Genomic DNA, 20595 nt, shown 5'->3' with positions numbered 1-20595 from the left:
CAACCTGGAGGACAGGAAAAAGTAAAGTAAGTGTTAAAAACAGCCAATGACAATATTAACAAAAGGAAAATGATCACAAAAAACATGTTCTTTGTGCTTCAGGAAGAACATTTAGACATAGATGAGTTCAATGGCTCGCAAAAATACTAATGCTGTGTTTATAAAGCCCAGATCTTAAAATGTTGCTGCAGTTCAGTTTGCTCTCAGAGCTCAACCAGAAACTAAGACAGGAAGGCAGGCAGTATTACAGAAGCCAGCTTGCCTCTGCCATGCAGATTTTATTGGAGTTGCACAAAGATTCTTAGGACTTTTCTCAAGACTGCAAAGCATTTGAACATGCACACTTAGAAATGTCCCCTCCTTGTATCTTGCAAGGAAAACCTGTGCTGGGTGAGGTCATTTGCAGTTGACAAGAGCTCACCTAGGAGCAAAGGCTGGTGGCAGCAACCACACCCCAAGCTTGTTTTCTGAGCCCTGAGAAAAGCATCAGGGGCACAAGGCTGTAACACTCAAGCTCCCACAGCACACAGAAGGAGCAAGGCAGGGTAGGCCTCCAGCACAGGTGGGAACTTTCCCCAGCTTCACAACAGAGCAGTTTTGAAACCCAACTGAACAGCCACTTGTGGATATCCTGCACTCTACCACAAGACCTAATATGGAGGGGAAAAGGGCAACACTAAGGTGTCAATATTTGCAGTTGACTAAATACACACTACAGTAAGCCTAGAGAAAACAGTGAGCAACTCCTAGATTCTCACAAAATGAAGTACATGTGCCAGAAATGGCTGACTGAATTCAATTCCAGTAAGTGCAAGGTAAGCGAAGTCCTGCAGAGCGTGCATGCTCACTGCTGGGTTCTGAACTTGCACATTTGGTCAAAACTCCAGGTATTGTAATGACCTCCACGAAACCCTGAGCACACATCAAAAGCACTCACATGAATGGTGGCACAGAGAGAACAACAAACAGCAAAGCTGTCACTGAATGACTGGTCTACCTCTCCTCACAAAACTCCTCAGTTCTTGTTGCCCCACCTAAAGTCATGGTAGGAGATGGAGTTCAGCACAGGCAAGAAACACTAAGCATCAGCAGAACCTTCCATGGGAGGGAAAAACAGAGTTAGGGGCTTTCTTAGGATTAGAAAGCAGACTCGCATGTGTATGCAAGAAAGACAAACCCAACAAAGAGAATATGCTAGATATTTGTTTTCTTCACCCTTTCAGGACAAATTCAAGTGAATAATTCAGTAAGGGTATAAGCAAAGCAGCTGAAAGTAGAAGAGAAAATATTTTTCATTTTGTTACGATTATGGATAAATGAACTCTCATGAAAATAAGCTCCACAGTTAATCATCTAGTGCAAGAATGATAACATACATATATAAATAAAAGAACAAGTTATCCAAGTATATATGCCAAGTGTTCCACATATCAAGATGACCATGGGCAAGTTACTCTTGAGCTTATCCTATTATGGGATTTTTATGTGCTACTTGTGACTGAAGTAGCAGTTCTTTTCCAATACAGTAGTTTTATTTCTGAATAGTATTTGCCATCAACTGCCCCCACAAGAAGCTCAGACTTTAATCCCACTTTGAGGTGAATAAGAGATATTGTTTTAAGATGGAAGCCTTTGAAGTATCCAGGTGTCTGATGCAAAGGCTTCAGTGCTCACACCACATGCCTGGAAGAATCTCCTTGGGGAAAGCACATCAGGGTAAAAATACACTCCTCAAAGAGGAGGGTCATCCCAAAGAACAGACCCTGGTCTCTGTCAGTAAGCAGACTGGTGTTCCATGCTCCCCTACTTCGTGTTAAGTTGTAGCACAGAAAAATAATTCACCCTGTACTGAGCAGTAACTAAGCTCATTATCTTTGGCAAATAGACAAACTGCAGAACTGAAGGAAAAACAGATCCCAGAACTGCCTTACCCTGCCAGTAATGAAAATTTATAGCAGTCAAAAAGTCAAGAACACCTACAGAAGCACTCAGGAAGCACAAATAACACCACAGGAAGTTTCTCAGAGCAAGTTTGAGATGTAAAGATGACATTCTGGAGACCAAACAAGGTCAGCAGATATGGCTAACAGGAAAAAGAGTCTGAGGGGTGGGGAGGGACAAGATGAACTATTACACTGTCATGATAGGGTACCTTAAAGTCAGAGAGAGATGCCATCAGCTCATCCAGTTCTCGTGTAGCTGAAGAAGCAGATATACGGGTCTGCTGCTGACTGGCGGTGACCCGCTGCGGGCTGCTCACCTCACCTTGGCTCACAGTGATTGCAGGGCTGACAAGGAAAAAAAAAAATTTTGCATTTAAGGCTCGGAGAGCACTCCTAGACTAGAAGTCCCACTGCTCCCCCAAGCAAGCACAGCATGGCAAGTTTCCTCAGCACTGCCCACCCTGGCCAGCCCTCCCGCAGACCCAGCTTCCACAGCACATACAGACCCTGCCTCTCTGCCAAGCCTAACACGAGTGTGTACACACACACACCATCCGTTAAGAAATGACCGATGACCAAACATTCATTTTGTCAGACAGTGGGTGTTTGTGATCAGCTGTAAATCTGAGTTTTTGAATTCATGGTACAGATGAATTCATCCAGGAGTAGATAAAAGAGCACCAGCATCTTCATGCACTTGCCTCGTTTCCAACCCTTTAGACAAAGCCCATCTTCTGTCTGTCACTCTCCTGCAGCATCTGCCCCTGCACTACAGTCACTCTTCCCACAGGAGCCTGTCCCACCCCAACCAGCAACCACCAAAACAGTACTCACACTGGACTTGGCACAGAGCTCTCCAGCTCATCAAGCAGGCTCTCCACACTGGGACGCACATCTTCAATCCCACGTGCGCCATTTCGCTTCGGCTTTTCTTTTGTAGGGGGTGCAGCTTTCCCTCCCACAGAGCTGCTGCTCTCTGGGACAAAATAGTGAGGTCCAGTCATGCTAGGCAGTGATGGGCTTCTGCTGACTTCATCTTAAGAAAGGGGAATAGAAAAGAACCATTCAGACACCTAGATACATATATACCTGCTAATCACAGGCAAGAGCAACAAATTGCCCAGAAATCTTGTGGAACATCCATTTCTGAGGATATTCAGAACTTAACAGTGCAAGGGCCTGTGCAACCTAATCTAACTTTGAAACTTTAATTAGAGCCAATTTTGAAGTTGGCCTGGCTTTGAGCAGGGTATTGCACCACAGATCTCAAGAGATCCCACCCAAACTAAATGAATCTTTCATCGGGGGCTGGAGGGGTCTCCCTCAGTTAGGATGCTGGAAGGAAAAACCAGGCTACTATTTTGAGAATCAAACTAACCATTCATACCAAATGTCTTGTTATTCCTTACCTGCTGGTAAGCCACTGGCAGGATTATGTTGAACAGCATTCAGTTCCAGAAGAAGTCTGTCCAGTTCTGAGAGATTGCTGCCCAGGGAAGAGCTGGTCATTGTGGGAGATGGTTCTGCAGACTTCTGCTTGTTTGGGAAACTGAAGATAGAAGGGAAGTGTGAAACTTCTGTGTCAAGATACAGCAGAAGGATGGAGGGGAACTTACATTACATTCACAAAGTTTACCCATGTACTGTATTCTTTTCAAGTTGATGCTTTTAGCTCTGCGGGAAAGAAGATGTGTGCTTTGTGAACTGACTACAACACAGCCACTGCTCAGCTACATCTTCAGTTGTCAGTTACTAAGAAATTGCATTGATGGGCAGGGCCTCAGACTTTAGGACTGTGTGCTGCACAGCCCTCTAGCAAAGAGTTAACTGTCTGCAGATCCAAGACTCACAGAACTGCAGCAGAACCGTTAGCTCAAGCTGACATCACACCAAGCAGCAAAACTCTCCCCCCTGAAGCAAGGGAATGCAGGGCTATCACCAAATGGAGAAAGAGACAAAGTACAAACCTCAGGCCATCAACAAAAAGTCAAAAGCAGCAGGTTATGCGGTAGCCTCTTGCAGAAATCCTTTTTCAAGTCCTCAAACCTTTAATTTGGGGAACTCTAATCAATTTATTAAAAAGTTTAAACTGTTTTCTACTGTGTTAAATACACAAGCCCCGAAAGAAGTTTACCTGTGCACAAGTGTGTACAAAACACTGGCTGTGATTATTCCTTATCCTATATGAGTGATCTCATTTACCACACATAACTGCAAACTCTTTCAAAGCAAAACTCAGCACCAATGCAGTGATTTTTATAGTAATTACACTGTAATAACAGTCCTCCCATCGTCAATGGCACGGAAATTACTTTCTCATAGTTTTACAAATGAAAAAATAACTTCTAATGCTCTAGAGATTCTTATTTTATCAAAAAAAAGATACTTTCCAAATCCAAAATGGGAACTTCTGTCTTGTGCACACTACCACATTATGCTCAGAAAGTAAATACGTAACAGGTTTTAGGACTCTGATACCCATAAGACCAGTAACAATTATGAAATTCCATAGGGGCAGTTATTATAATTCTCTTCAGACTGAAAAAAAAATTTCCAAACACGCAATCTGAAGAGGATGTGCTTCATCCCAACCCAAGCTACAATTCACACCAGAATCAAGCCATGCCAAGGAGAATTTACAGCTGTAATTACCTCAATTTTGCATTAATTGCATCCATCCATCTAAGAAAATTGCAATTACTGCCTCCATTGGGTCATCTCTGGATGTGCCTGCTTCTACCCAGAATTAGTTTGGTTAAAAGTAACTTCCTGCTCAGCAGGAGGAGCTAGGCACGGTTAGACACGACACCAGAGAAACACCAGTCTCCACAATGTAAAAAGGTACCCAGGCCAGAGTCCACTGTAGAGGGCCATCAGAGATGAAGTTCTCACAGCCTCTTCCTCACTCATCCCCTCGTCAGCAGAAAGGTCTGTCCTACCATACAGGCTACTCCTCCAACCTCTCAGTGTAAGAGCAGCTGCCTTTGGCAAGTATAAACTAGTTATCTATCTATCTATCATCTGCAGAAAGCAAAGTTTTAAGCAGTTCAAATTTACTTGAAAATTCAAGTCACTGCACATGCTGCTAGGCCACAGGTAACTGAATTCCCCAGGATAACTGACCCAAAGGCCTCTCACTTCCTACAGAACTTTTGTGCTGCTTAACAGGGGGATGGATTTGTCACTTTTCTCTGGATCATATCCTTTACAACACAATCCAGATCCTGTTCTGTCTGATGGAGCCTTAAGCTCTTCTGCAGCTGAGCAAACCAAAGGGCCAGGTCAATGACTGAAGTGAGTATGAAAGGTACAGTGGTCTCTTACAAAAGACATAATCAAAACTGACACAAGACAACATAACATACACAGGGAGCACTGCTTGCTTCCACTTGCAGAAGGCAGCTTGAGCCACAGCAGGCTCAAGTTGTGAGTCAGGCTAATCTCTTAAGAGGGACAAGATACCTGTAGACGTGTTCCTCTTCACTGGCACGTGGAGAAGGAGAGCTGAGTCCGTCCCTAGGAACAGAGGCACTGGAACTTTTGGCACTAGAGCTGTATATGGGAGACTGGGACTGAGGCTGTGGAAATGAGATTTGCATTGGAAATGGAAAATACAAAGAGAATATATACACTACTTCATTGCAACCCCACATATCTATACTGCAGAACAAAGCCCAGCAGAACATAAAAAACCCAAACTGCTATATAGCCAAGCCAGCCTCTATGAGATGAGCAACACCAGGAACAACTGTTCTCCACTTGCTTCAAATTTGCCTATGAGTCGCAGATCTGTGCTGGAAACCCCCAGTCTGCTTTCCACAGGCTACAAGACGATGACTAACACTAATCTCATCACACTACCATTTCATCGGAACAATGACGATGGATTTCAAATCCTTCTTTGCCATTTGCTCCAACCAGCTAGTTCTATTAAAAACCCACACCTCCCTGCATTTCTCCACTCTGTTCATAGCCAAACTCATCCTTACTTCTTGCTATTACCTCCCATGATCTATTTCCTTGAGATAGTGCACCAACAAAACAAGCATGCACCCTCCCCATCCGCACACATTCACTTACTTGCTGGTGGATGTATCTGGATACGTTGGGTTGCCACTGGTCTAAGGGATCAATCACAGTGCCATTCAGGGCCTCACTGGAAGGCGGCGGGGGCACTGGAGGTGGCACAGAAATCTCCTGGTATGTGTGGTTTCCAGTTGGATAGGAGTAAGGCGTTTCCTCCGTCAGAAACACTGGTCGTTTGGAGATATGTGAGGTGGTAGATTCCAGGTCTGCCAGTAAGGCGTCTGCAGGAAAGCAACAAAACAAACAAAAAAAAAAAAACCACACACCAAAATGGTAAAATCCTGGACTACAGCTTTTTCTCATTTGTCTCATTCAGGATACCTGTATCAGAAGGTCTTTGGGAAGATTTTTCATCTAAGGTGATCTACTAAATGCCCTGAAAAACATTACTACAGCCCAGGACTGAACAGGTTAATCAAACCTCTAGTACAAAAACATCAAGAGGTAACAAAGCAGCCAGAAAAACTGTGTCAGTCTCAGATTTTTGTCTTAACTGGACAACTGCCCAACAACAGGGACCCGTCATCTTCTGTACCCTGCAGAAGAGCAATGTAGGAAAAACCTGCCCAGTAATCATCTCACAACAGAGTACTGACACAGACTAATTACAGGCCCCGCATCATCACAGAGTCATTTACTGTGGCCGCAGGCATGGCTTTCTGCAGGAAACAAGATCTCGGGAGGGGTTTTCTCCAGAGTCTAAGGTAGTGGAAGAAGCACGAAACTTTCAAATTAGTCCATCGGTGCAGCAGGGATATGCGTTTCCGTTTTTCTAACAAAATCCCTCTCAGTACATCACACAAACAGTTAACTAGTTTCCAGAGGTTGCCAGGTAAACGCCATTTCTTCTCCTGGAAACAATTCTCAGCTTGCTGGGTGGAGACTGCACACAAATTCCTGAAGAGAAGAAAAACTTCCACCAGCTAGAAACACCATCACTCATGCCAGGCAGAGGAACCCACGTCACACAGTTAGCACCTCTCAGAAGTCTTAATGCAGGAAAAATATTCTCCCTCAGAGATGGATCATGAAAAGGCATTCCCACCTTTCCAGATTTCTCCCTGCAAACTATCCTCTGCCCATTACCAACCCTGCACTCTTCTGTGGTGACTCACGGGCAAATCCTGACTTGTTGGACCTTCTGCCCTGTGAACCCACCCTGCAGAGCCCACTGCAGTCCCCGGTGGGGGGAATGCCAGCGAGCGACTACAGGTCTGCACTGTACTCACTTTCTAAAGAAAGCCTCGCTGGCTGGGTGCCCAGCTTTCCACTGGGGCAGCAAGCTCATGCACACACTTCTTTAAAGCTATTAGAGAGGAGCCAATTCGCTAGGGACATCAGCGGACTCCATTATAAGAGCATCAGGCCATACCTAGCAGGTCCCTTTGGTGATGTGGAATTCAGCCAGACAACAGTAGCACAACTTCAGCAGCGTTAGGAGAGGAGGCTCTCTGAAACCCCCAGGATCTCCCTTCCCCTCTGGTGCAGACCCAACTGTCTTCAGACAATCTGTTAGCAGGATTTGTCTTTCTCCTCCCGCACACAGCAGGTACCTGATACTCCAGTTCGGGGTGTGAGGGCTCAGCCCCAGCGTAGCCACTCTGCAGTATCCTCCGCCAGTGTCGCAAGGAGCTGAAGTTATCAGGTGGCACCAAAATAGCAACCGAGCGACTGCTGGCCCTAATGGCTGCCGACCGGCTCCGAGAGGGCAGGCACCTGCCAGCTCAAAGCCACTTCCTGAGCAGAGCAGACCACATCAGCCAAGGCACTTAGCAACCCTCCAAGAAAATATATTAAAGGGTCAAATGGAGGACAGTATCAACTCATTACAAGATGAGGAATGTGCTGCTTTTATATTCACTCTCTTCCACAAACCAAAGCATCACAAAAGGGAAAAAAAAAAAAAAAAAAGTCCAGCCCTCAGAGAATAGAATACAGTCATTAGCAAATTAAATACTGCATTAAATTAACTCTATACACCTTTCATTTAGTCAAAAAGATGCTCCACATCATTTAAGCCACAGGCATCTTCCTAGAGGGGCCAAAATACCCCAGAAGCAGATTCTCCAAAGGGATACAAGTTTTCTGCATCTGGGGAAAAATGAACTTAATCTTCTTTTTAAGCAAAAGAACAGCTGCTGGATTCTAGACTGAAAGGCACATACCTCAAGGGAACTGCTGAAGAGCTGCAATTCTTTCAACCAGGCAGGTCCTATGACTGGAGGTTTCGTGCACACAACCTCCAAGAGAAGTGCTATCTGAGAAGGTGTGGTTTTTGCTTCTCCCCACCAATGACAAAGGCAAATCAAACTCCACCAGGAAGTGAAAATCCTGTAAGGGTGTTGGGCTCCTCCAGCCCTGCAGAGGGGACCCAAACCATTTTCCACCCTCCACCCCCAGCCCTCACTGCAGGACAGGCAGATGTAACCATCTCACCACAAAATTCACCTCCCCGGCTCAGCACCCTGCTGAATGAACCATCGAACAGAAATCCACTGCCTTTTACTAACGTTATAGAAGTGAGTTCTGCTAGATTTACTGGTTTACTTTTACAAGTCTGCAGAAGAGGGGTCTGGAAATACCAGGAGCACTCTGTCCTCGGGTTGTGAAGGAGTTAAGGAGAATACATTACAGTTTAATGATTAACTTCCCCCATACCCTCCCCCTTCCTGACTTGAGCAAACAAGGCAGAGCTGAGGAAGTGGAGGGAGGAGAGAACGCTGGAGAGGAACCACTCCGGTGCACTTCAACTTTACAACTGATAGTGAAGCAGCTGCAGGAAGGCACCACCCCACCCGGTAGGACAGGAAAAGAAGCAAGCCAGGAACAGGCCAGGCGCTCACACACCTGTTTATGGGGGGCGAAGGACCTCTCCTTGTGCTTGCTCGCCCCCATGTTCTGCAAACCCAGGGTCCACTCTTCCTCACGCCCCAGTTGCTCCCTCCAAGCTCACAGCCACGACAGGGGGAAGGTCTTCCCCATTCACTCTCATCCCCGCTGCTGCTTCCAGCCACACAAAAACTGATCTAATCCCATCTGCCAGTTTTCATCCCTGAAGTTTTGCTGGACTGGGAAGTTGTGCTGGTTCAAAGGGTCCAACACTGGCAGCAAAACTGCCCCAAGGAGGGCAGGGTGGCAGCAGTGGTGGCATGGTGCCAGCTCAGTCCCTCCCACCTTGCAGGACTTCACCCTTCAAGAGGGAAGCACTCCACAAATAGTTCCCCTGAAGCAAAACTGAAGGAGTTTTGAAGTCTAGAGACCGACTGGAGGCACTTATTCAAAACCCAACCAAGGGGATTAACACTTTGTTTTCCATGCTGCACCTTACCCCAAGAGGTTCCAAAGCACAGCACATTTAGGATTTGTGTGACTTTTTAACACTACCAACATGACAGTGTGAGATAAGAGACGGGGAAAAGAAGGGAGATCTATTCATTGAAGAAAGATGCATCGCGCTCTTTCTTTCTTAAAAGGGACCAGACAGCTGTAACCTGATGAACTGTAACAAAGATGCTGTGCTTTGTGCAGCACTGCACATCATGTTACAGGATAGAGATCACTACAGTGACCACCCATTAAATAGAATATTAAATACTTAAATAGAAATATTGAAGGCTCGATCGATTTACTGGGTAATGAAGTGTTCCTTCCCAAGGCGACTCCTGAGGGACAGTGCTGCAGGAGGTGTAAATCAACCAGTTAGTCCCTCCCAACATGTAGGAAGCGGTTGAGCGGCTCACGCAGGCGGAGCGGTGCACACAGCCGCGGCCTGGAGGGCACTGCTACACCCCTACACCAACATAAAGAGGGAACCCGACAGCAACCACTAACTCGGCAGTAACCTCTCCTCACTTGTTCATCCCCACAGGGCCCGGAACCTGTCCCTGTTCTAGGCACGCAGAAACTTTCTGCCAGTGCCATGTGTGTGGCTCCTCCCCACGAAGATGTGCATCCCCACACCAGCACACGCTGCAGTACCTCGGGGGCTGTCGCCCAGTCCTCTGGAAACAACCACACACCCTGACCTCACCAGTTTTACGGCTGCCCCAAATACCCTCTAAAATACTACAAACACAGATTTAGGAAGCAGAATCTCCCAATGTTAAACACTCAGAGATTCATTTATCTCTAGAGGATAGATTTAACCATTTTGTAGCAATAAAGTAAAAAATACGGGGTTCGAGCCATTGCTCCTCCACAGGATTACCCCTCCTTCCATTCTCACTCCTACAAGAACAGACAAAATGTCAACTCAGGGATATGTAGATGGAGTGGAATCACACAGTCCAGCTTCCAAAGACTCAGTAGGGCTCAGCCTACCCACAGGCATGGGCTATGCATCTAGAAAATTGTATTTTCCACTCTGAGCATGCTACTCAGTGGGGCGTGGAAGAGTGAGGGCTACTTGCTAAAGCACCACTAACCCTCCTCCTGCTTGTCATCACTATGCCGGTGCAGTCACACAGCTGATAAAACCCTAACTCACTGTCTGCTGCTGCGCAGCGCATCCTAACAGGTGCATGGCTGGGCACTCCACCGGCTCAGGTAACTTGGCCAAGCACCTGGTAAAGCTACATGCAAACATGAGACAGAGGCACAGAAGGACCCAGTCCTCCCTCCACTGGGCAGCCCAAAAATTACATGCTCAACTGAAATCACATTCAGGCCAGAGAACTACTCAAACCACATCCTCCTCAGTATGGGAGGACATTTGTGTTTGCATTCAAGGGGTTTTTCTACACAGATTTTCCTGCGGAGGAGGGACAATTGAAGAATGATATCATGTTTGATACCTTTACTGCTATAAAGCACTCAGAGAAATCTGGAGGTCCATGTTTGCCACTCTCTCCCTTCCCTCCCTTTTGCCAAAGGTCATTATTAACTATGGGGTCCTTGGGATTCTGGTCTAGATATGTATGAGTGGCCCTTAATACCAACTGCATTGCTTCAAGGTAGTTTCAAGCATCTGCCAAAGCTCTGCTAGTCATTCAGACAGCTTGGGACAAAAACTCTCAAACTGATGTCCAATGAATGCATTGAACTGCCCAGAAAAAAATCCCTTTTACCAAGAAAATCAGTGAGATGAAAGAGCAGGACAATACCTTAGAGTAAGTCTCATTTACCAGTTCAAGCTGCCCTGGAAAGAGAAATCATCTCCCAAGTTATATACTGCACATTCCTGTGCTATCTCCCCGGCCCACACCTCTGTCAGGCCGAGGAACAGCTCACACATTCCAGCGGCTCCAACGCAGGCTCCTTCGCCATCACTGCATGTCAGCACTCGCTGTCCTGCAAATGCAGTATCCTCCAGCAGAAATGGCCTTGTGTGCAGCTGCAGGGGCACATTCTTCAGCTTCCCACATCCCAGGTTTGTCTGATAAAAAGCAGTAACACCAGCCTAGGGATCGCAATGCAGTTCTGAGGTACAGAACAGGAATGGATAATACAGGGGTCCCTTTGTACTGATGCACACATCAACCCCCTTTTCTATAAATCTGAGCTGCACTCAGCCCCCTTAAATAGATAAAGTTATCAAAAAAGCAAAAGATATTTATCTTCCAGTGAGTATCAAATCATACTTTGTTCACTCCCCTCTTCCTGTGCCTTCTGTGCATCTCCAAAATGCTCCTCGATTAAGGCGGCACAGTGAAGCAGAACACATCATGAACTAGTTCTGGAAAAACCTACATGACAAGACATCAATAAATTCACATTTGCCAACTGGCATCAAGCAGCTTTTTAATGCTAATTTTTCTGCAAGCAGTAAATAATTTTCCACTATTCATATGCAGTCCAGGATTTTGTTGTTGTTGTTTTTTAAAGTGAGGCAATTTAGAGGAATCTAAATTTGCTTTCCTCCATGAAGGAGAAGCCTTCTACTACTGAGTGTCCAGCATAACTCCAGCATGTGCAAGGGCTAGAGAGACACAGCATACTCAGCTAGATCAAAGATGACAGCATTAGAGTCAGAAGAGAGAAAACTATCTCCGATCTCCATATGCAGTTCATCTCTCTCAACAACTGAGGAAGAGCTATTAAGCCATGCTGACACAGCAAATCAAGAGCATTATCAATATGGTAGGTAGATCAAAAGGATAGTGGTCAAATTTTCTTCTACATCTCGCCTACTGCTGGGGAGGAAATGGAAGCATAACTGAGGCAAGCAGGATATTTCAAATGCCTCAGCTATCAGCCTTTCATTCTCAACAGCTGAAAGCCACATCTGCGCACCCATCAAACCACATGCTGCCTGTAGTTCTGCTTCTTGCATGGGACATCTGGAAAGTGAGCGACACTGGAGACACAATTCTTCATCCAGCCACTGCACAGAGCAAATGCCTTCAGCGTTCAGCTGCAGAGTCCCATCTCACCCAGCATCTCCACTGCCACATGTCCCTGACAGCCCAGACCCAGCACCCAGGGTAACCAGGATGAGACCTCCAAGCACAAACTACAGTATTTCCCCTAATGCAGCTGCAGAGAACAGGTGTCTGCACCTCCCCTGTTCTTCCCCACACTCTTTACCCAAGTAACTAGAACTGCTACAGATTTTCCTGGCTTAGGCAGCAGAAAATTCCCAGATGATTGGCAAATGGAAATAAAAAGCAAGATAGCTGTAAGGGCTCTAAATGAGGACATGGACTTTACACAATAATTGTGTCTCACTTGGCATAAGACAAATTGCAGATCCCTCATTTACCACCACAGCGTTCTCCAGCCCTTTTTTCTTAATACCTGTAAGATGTTGAATTCAAATCCTTGATTTTTGCTGTCCCCTAGAAGAACGAGGGGAATTTCATCTCCAGAACCAAACCCTGAGCTTGCAGACTCATCTGAGCAGCCTCTGCAAAATCCCCAAATCCAAACTCTAAAAATCTCATTAGGCTTAAATAAGTCTTCTCTCCCCCACCTCCAGGAGTAAATGCAACTCCAGCTCACACAGAGGGAGACAGCTCAGGGCAGTAACCTAATCCCTGGCAAGACAGTTTTACACTGTGAGTAACTGCAGAGGAATGGGGAGCTTGGGTATATTTATCCTATTAAATAGTCTTTCAAATTAAACATTTGCAATGCTCTAGGAGAGTTGCATCAAAAAGACTCGTTGGAGCCTTGCTATAGGGCTTGTCACTGCCCTTGAGTTTGAGTCTGGAAGGGGTGGAGAGCCCCAACGAGCAACAGTGACAACAGGGATTCCATTTTTAACAGCAGTTTTGACTTTTCTCAGCAAAAAGGCAGAGCATTATCAGAAATAGGAAAACCATGAACGATCAGGTGAATGCAGGCACTGACTTCCAGTTAAAAGAAATATGACAAAAGGTTCTTAAGGCATTATATTCTAATCAATGTTTTTAAATGCAGAAAGATCAGAGACTACAAAAGCAATAAAATACAAAGACTACATTCAAAATGAGACCTTAAAAAGTCAAAGTGCAATTAGGTGCACTTAAAATCCTTAAGTTCTCTGGTTCATATACCTAGAAAACATGTAAAACAGCTTGGCTTACTTTCTAAAACACTTTGAGAAGGAGACATTTAAAAGTTTTTCAAAATTTAACCAATATGTTGAGAAGGTGGTTCAAATACAGGACACATGACAGCTCTCAGCTCTCTTGCGAAGCAGTGACAGATTGTTATTTAAAATACAGAAAAATTCAAGTCACAAAAGATAAGTCATTTGCCAGACCTAACAACTACTAGATTACCAGCACAGAGCAGCCACTTGTATTTTTACTTCACATTGTCTAGACCTGCCTAGAGGAAATTCAGATGACTTGGTCAAAAAAATCACTCAGCTCTTTCTTTAATGTATTCCAGTGACTGATGTTTATTCAAAGCCTTGCTCTTTGTCATTATCAAGGAATTGGTGCAAGTCATGCCTTGTGTCACTGCTTAAAAAAAAGAATGTCCAGCCTAGTATCAATGTGTGGTATGATGAACTCTGATAGAAGACAATATCCATTAAATCCTTGAAGCTTCTGTTATTGGTTTCAAAGACTGCCCCTTAGAATAAGCAAGACTATGCATTTGTGGCACTGATTTACAAAGTTGTGTGGGTGCTTCAGAAAAGCTTAACAGCAAAGGCTACCATCCAGTAGTTGTTATGCCTAGCTACATCAGGCTGCAGAGACAAACTAAAAAAGAATTCATCCTATGACAGACAAAAGTACTTCCAAAATCACATGATGGCAACCACCATCAATCCTATCTATGCCATAACTGGAATATAGACAGCCAAACCAGTTAGCTTTCCCCAGTACAGCAGCCCATGCACCCAGCTCTGACCACTATCAGCAAATGTCTAAACAAAGGAAGACACTGCACTGTGAGATGTGGTCTACAAGATCAGCTGCAGCAATGATTGTGGCTTCCTGTCCCAACCACCGAGACCCAAGCTGGAGACTTTATTCCAGAGCTTGTGGCCAACTAACTGGTCACAACTAACATGCGCTACTACCATCCCAAGCAGGGGGTTGTAAAAGAGTTTGCAAATACAGCCTGTTTGTACTGGCTGTTGGTTTGGGTTTTTTAGATAAACTAGTTACATTTCTTGGAAGCATAGCTCCAGCCACTCTATGACTTATGCAGCTTTTAGAAAACATTACAAAGAAACCAATGCCAGAATTTAGCCCTTGTCTATGCAAGTGAATAAAACTTCTGCTTTAAATAGGAAATACTGTACTTTCACCTCCAAAACTCAGGCCAGGACACAAACCGTAAAATCGAGCCCCATTCTGCCATTAGTTGAACGAAATCAGCCATTCCCATCTGATTCCCATAGTGAATCCGCATCTCAGATGCAAACCAGAAAAACTGCAACCTGAAAATGAAGCAGTCAACAGACAGCACAAACTGAAATGCTCTCACATTCTGGAGACATCCCTCACCACTACCAGCCACTTCCACCCGAGCCTACACTGACATTTTGACTTTGCAGCCCCAGGATGGCTCAAATCAGTAGGGCTGCATACATTATATAGCTACTGATGTTACCTCATTTGTGCCACTGAGCTTAGAGTTAGCTTTTGACAGAGACTACTCCTGACCATAAAACTCCAAAAATGAACCAACTCTGTATGCTACAAAAACCCAACAGAAGCCATCATATGAGTTCAAACCTTCCACCAGATCCCTCTGAGGGGCAAGAAGGCTATTTGTACATGTGCTGAAAAATCATAAAGGTTACTGCGATCCTTCCTGGAACTAACCACATCACTTCCTTTCAGATTACCGCAAGCATTTCACTGAAACTCAGACCCACCCTGTAACCTCAGCAATAGTGTATTTTGTTAGCAGGGTGAGGCTGCTAAAGTGCCAGCATCACCAGGGGTCAGCTAGCTCTCATGTAACCCAGCAGCAAGGCTTTCAAGGGCACCGAGACACTCTGTAGGAAACCAGCTGACCAGTTTGCAGCTTGACACCAGCAGATCCTGGGAATCACAGCCCCATTCCTTGAGTGAGCATGTCAGATCCACCTCTTGCCACCTTTGATGCAACAGGCTGGGAAATCCTTCGACTGCTGGCTCCATTTACATCACCGAGTTGGCAAGAAGGCAACCCTAATCTTAACCAGACCCACAGGGCATGGGATCAGCAACACAGCATGCAGGCTGAGAGACACTGCAACTGCCTCAAAGATCTGAGTCAGCACAGTTTCCTGGATGAAACAACACAAATCCACAGCGCTCGCTGGCCTACAGTCCAAGCTGTGTGAAGGAACCACAAAAGATTTTCCTGTAGGACCAGAATTTTTCCACTTAGCTCTTGAACACTAAATTTGACCCCAGCTTAAACTGGCTGAGATAAATGAACCACCACCTACAAAAGAGAAACACAGTCATTCTGCCTTCCTCAAACTTTCTTAGAAAAACTTTCATCCCCTTTCTGCTCCCTCAGAACTGTTCATTAGATAGCCAAGATAACAGAATTCACACCTCACAAGGCACCTAACTGCTTACACCAGAGAGAAACATTCCTCAATATATTATAGGTTTGCTGAGCATCCTCACGCTGGAAGTGATTTGTGATTTAAGTACCATCTCCTTTCAGAAGGGAAGTACTTGATGCTCCAGAAAAACATAGTAAGATTACCAGACCAATTTCCAAATAAAATATGGTTTGAGTTGGTTGGTTGGTTTTTGTTTTCAGCAGAAAATCTGCTAAACCAAGTGTAGCCTTTTCAAGTTCTTCAAATTAACCTAAGCTGTCCACTCTATTGCCATGGCCATTGCATTTGGAAGCTGTCAACAGAAACACGAGGAAGAACAAACTCTTACTGGCATTGAAGATCTAAGGACAGCATAGAGCAAAGCAAGGCCATACAAATCCAGCTTGAGTTGGCTCTTGTATCCTTCATGTGTTGCCTCCAAGAGTACTTGAACTGACTAGCAGCACTGTGACATCTCTGGTTTCAGAGCCTGCTCCCTCCCAAAGGTATGTCCTCCCATTTATTTCTCATTTCCAGAAAGTGCTGGGGAAGGCAGGGAGGGAAAGGTTATTTTCTGTCATACACAGCATCCTTGTTTTTATAGCATGGCTTTCTCCACACGTGAAGTAAAAAGATACATCTTATATTTACTTCCCTGTGTTTATATTCCAGAGCAGCAAACAGCTCATGTCAGGAACACTCTATGCTAAGACCTGATGGCTTAAACTGAATTCATGTTCCATCTTACTAAACAAATACATGTTTTCAGTTTCACAGCTATCAAAGGCTTCTGAGAATGCCAGATCCCCAGCTACACAAGCCTTGAATACCTCTGTATAGCAGTTCACACAGACAGCCCACAGTTGTGTGAAGATGAAAGAAAAAATCCCTTGCGTGGTTCCTTCCTATCTAGATTCACTGTACTCTCAAGAGTCCTGAACAACAGGAAACAATTACCAAAGATGGATAAGCTTAGTCAAAAAAATCTTCAGGAGGGTCAGGAAAAGTTTGAAAAGGGTTTGCAGAACATAGCTCCAGCACATCCTGTGACACAGCTCATGCAAAAGCAGTAGGCTGAGCTAATCTCAACATTTGTCTAAGAGCACAAAACCAGGTTCTGGTTTACTGGACAGAGAAGCTGGAGCTTGCACAAGGGAAGGTTGTGATATGTAAAATGCTTCACACAGACTTAACAAGCCTTTACTCCAGCTCATGGACAGAGAAGCTGGAGCTTGCACAAGGGAAGGTTGTGATATGTAAAGTGCTTCACACAGACTTAACAAGCCTTTACTCCAGATCATGACCTCCAGTGTGATTTAACTACTACTGTCCTCAGATCATTGTCCCACCCACAAGTTACAGCACTAATAACAGAAGTGGAAGCCATTTTCAGCCACGTTTTTCAGTCAACAGCTCCACACCCTAAACCTAAACCTCCCTGTATTCCATTTTATATTGATATAACAGGCTGTGACCTGCAGCAACTGTAGCCAGTAAAATCTGCAGCCACAGCCACCTGAAATCCAACAAGGATCACAAATCAGAATCCTCACCCTAACATTCACACCCCCTTGATAGCACAAAAAATCACCTACCTTTCAGAAATGAAGAACTGATACGCAGACCTGAACAGCCCAACATAACATGGCAAGTCCAAGATGTATCAGAATAGAAAGCAAGTCTGACTCTCAGGCCTGTACTAAAAATACTTAAGTTGGAATTTCTCAGTCTGAATCTGCAGCCTGCTAAGAGCTCCACCTGCTACCAAGTCTTTTGTCAGAATCCTCTCCTTTTGGAAGCAAATAGACTGGTGTTCCTACGGGCAGTTATAGTTAGCCCTGTGAAAGATTACGAGGAACAATCTGCACAAATTAGAGAGTCTCCATCTCTCTCCCTGTGTGTCAACTGCAAAATTGGAAACATTTCTGGTCTCCAAGGAGGGTAAGTACAGCCTCTGACAGTCCTCTCCTAGAGTGGCTCTTCTTGTGCAAGATCTATTTCTGATCTCTGCCTGACAGCAAATAGATCTTCAGGCCTTTCCAGGAAGTCCCAGACAAAGGCATTAGCAAATGGCCAATACTGACCTAACTGTCTCTGGGAGGGAGGCAAGTTGGCTCAGACAAAAGTAAAGGACATTAGCTGTGTTCAAACACAGCAACATTCAAACTGAACAACAGTGAAATGGCATCCTGGATGAGTTAGGTGGAAGGAACAGATTGGAGTGAGCATAAACATTTTACACAAGCAACTAAGCAGTTAATACCAACTCAGCACTGACCTGGGCTGGATTTCAGCCAATATCCTAGATGGAAAAAAAAAAAAAAAAAAAATTAAAACATCAGTCACCAGTGCACTAGCCTTTTTAGCCCTCTATTTATCCTTACATGCACAATTAGTGAGTTAACCCTCCTCAGGCATGTCATAAGAATTTTTATTTGCTTCCCTCAGAAAGTTTCTAGAAACTGGGATCAACGTTCAAAAAGTCCAACAAGATCTGCTCTCCTCTGTCAAAACAAAAAAAAAATATTCTTGAAAACCAAACAAGCATTGACCCCTCAGGGACAATTTCCCAGGGCCAAGGCCTCTGATCAAAATACCAACTCCCTTGTATTCCTACAGGAAGAGGGGCTCAGCCAAGCCAGCTATCTGAGGAACCAGACTCTTCCTGCTACAACAGCACACAGCTACTCCACAAGCTCTAGGTCAAAACACAGCGCGCACACTGCCATTTTACAAACATCTAACAAATCTAGTACAAAGGAGACTTCCATTAAACAGAGCAGAGTCCAAGGATGGGTATAGAAACAGCAGGAAACAAAGCACTATAGATTTTAAACCACAGCTCTGGTAAAGGGAATAAACAGAATCTCAGGGCTCAAGGCATTTCTAGTCCCTTGGCTGATCAGTCGGGCAAGCACTCATGGAAATAGTGTCAGCCAGCAGTGAGAGCACAGTGCTGGGAAATTTATCATATCCTAAAATTTTGCTACAGCCCCTCCAAACTTGTGTTGCTCTCTTCAAGTCAGGTACATCAGGTTGATGCCATATAATTAATATCTTGCCCGAAGTCAGTGTGTCCTCCTTGTGCAATGGAAAGACTCCTTCCACCTATTATTCTTCTTCCCTAACAACATATAGAACTGCGGGGAAAGAAAGTCATCTGTCTGCTCCAGCAGACTAGCTTTCTTCCTTCAGCATGAAAGTACGCTCTTTTGACATGTGAACTGGGCAATTTGTTCTCACACCTTTCTGGAAAACAGACAGGCAGAGAACAGTAACAACTACAAGAACAGTAGATCAGAGTGGAAAACACTGCCATCATTTGTGTGCCAGACCCTGCTCGGACCTGGACTACAAGACTTGGAGAAAAACTGCCAAGTGCAGAGGTGTGTGGCACCCAGCTACTACCAAGCAACCCCTTACATGCCCACTGACATGAGACTAGGCAAGGGCATTTTTTAAGCCCTGGGTGGACTGTATTTGGTTGAGATTTGCATAAACTGTAGGCAACTGGGTCTGACTTGAAACTGAAAATTGTCATAAGCAGCACTGAGGTTACAACACAACTCTTCTGAGCAGCTTCTCAGCAGTAGCTTAGTGCCATAAGCAATTGCAATCAGAACAGTGTCAATACACAGCAGTGGTTTCCAAATCTTTGGGCAACAACAATACTCGTTTGCTTGTGCTCCAGAGCCTTCAGGTAGAAATGCCAAGTGCATAAATTTGACCACTTAAGAGGACACCTTTCAAAAGCTGTAGAGTACTTACCCCTTGGAGGTCATAATTTGGTAACTGCTGATTCTAACTCATCTAGGGAAGGAAAACATGTTACATTGGGGTTTACATGGGAATAAAGCACAGGAGTTCCACTGGACAGTGAGCACTGTGAAGGATACAGTTTCACAAGATGCAGAAAGGCAATTTAACAGTTCACCACTGCCAAAAATGGAGAGGTTTTACTCCCTCTTACAGACACGTGCTGCTGCCACTTACTTGTGTTGGCTCTGGCTCTCACAAGACCCCTCTGTGAACCAGTCCAACAGAATATACACCCAGACAAAAAAAAAAAAAAAAAGACTGTTTTCTTTTGGGTTAGAAAAGAGAGATGAGCACAGCAGTTGGCAAGAAGGAAGGGGTATGTCCAAACAGACGGAGCAGAAAAGGGTTAGGGATGAAAGTGAAGCCATCCCCCCTTTCAGCAGCAGCACTCCATTATATTGACTCAGATGCCAGCAGGACCACCACCTCAGATACCCCATCATCCTACCTCTGCCACACAGATAACCACAGTCAATAATAAGATTGCTAAAGATCACTGTGATCCTATCCATCTGCGTATGTAAAAATGGCTTTGGACACAGCCAGAGACAAAATACTGTCAGAACTTGCACATTTTAATTATCTGCCTTTTAATAAGTAGCAGAAACAGGAAAGCATGTGGACCCCATAACCAATATAGGGAAGGGTAATATTTTCATGGTTATGCAAGAACAGACATGAAACAAGGGAGGAAAAGAAATAACATCTTTTAAACAGTGGAAATCCTATCCAAGCAGCATAAACAGATCTGAATATAGACCCGTCCAGGCAAAGTGCCAGTTACAAAATTTGAGACACACATAAAGATGATGAAATGAAGGA

At 44.7% G+C, this 20595-nt stretch overlaps 1 protein-coding gene across 2 annotated transcripts in view; it reads right to left on the bottom strand.

The window, feature by feature from the left end:
- Positions 1-20595, bottom strand: part of PXN (paxillin) — a 47213-nt gene that overhangs the window by 15618 nt on the left and 11000 nt on the right. Inside the window, exons 1-6 of one of the 2 annotated variants that reach the window (XM_033001494.2) lie at positions 8195-8243; positions 6024-6250; positions 5406-5521; positions 3353-3492; positions 2778-2979; positions 2153-2288 (exon numbers count right to left, since the gene is read on the bottom strand). In XM_033001494.2, the coding sequence (XP_032857385.1) occupies positions 2153-2288; positions 2778-2979; positions 3353-3452 (438 nt within the window). In that variant the 5' untranslated portion in view covers positions 3453-3492; positions 5406-5521; positions 6024-6250; positions 8195-8243. Of the gene's footprint in view, positions 1-2152; positions 2289-2777; positions 2980-3352; positions 3493-5405; positions 5522-6023; positions 6251-8194; positions 8244-20595 lie in introns of those variants that run through there. The other variant, XM_033001493.2, reaches the window with a different exon arrangement.

The sequence above is a fragment of the Tyto alba genome, unplaced genomic scaffold (genome assembly GCF_018691265.1).
Source record: "Tyto alba isolate M040663 unplaced genomic scaffold, T.alba_DEE_v4.0 Super-Scaffold_44, whole genome shotgun sequence".
Taxonomy (NCBI): Eukaryota; Metazoa; Chordata; class Aves; order Strigiformes; family Tytonidae; genus Tyto; species Tyto alba.
The sequence above is the reverse complement of the archived record's forward strand: the minus strand, read 5'-3'. Positions and strand labels throughout refer to the sequence as shown.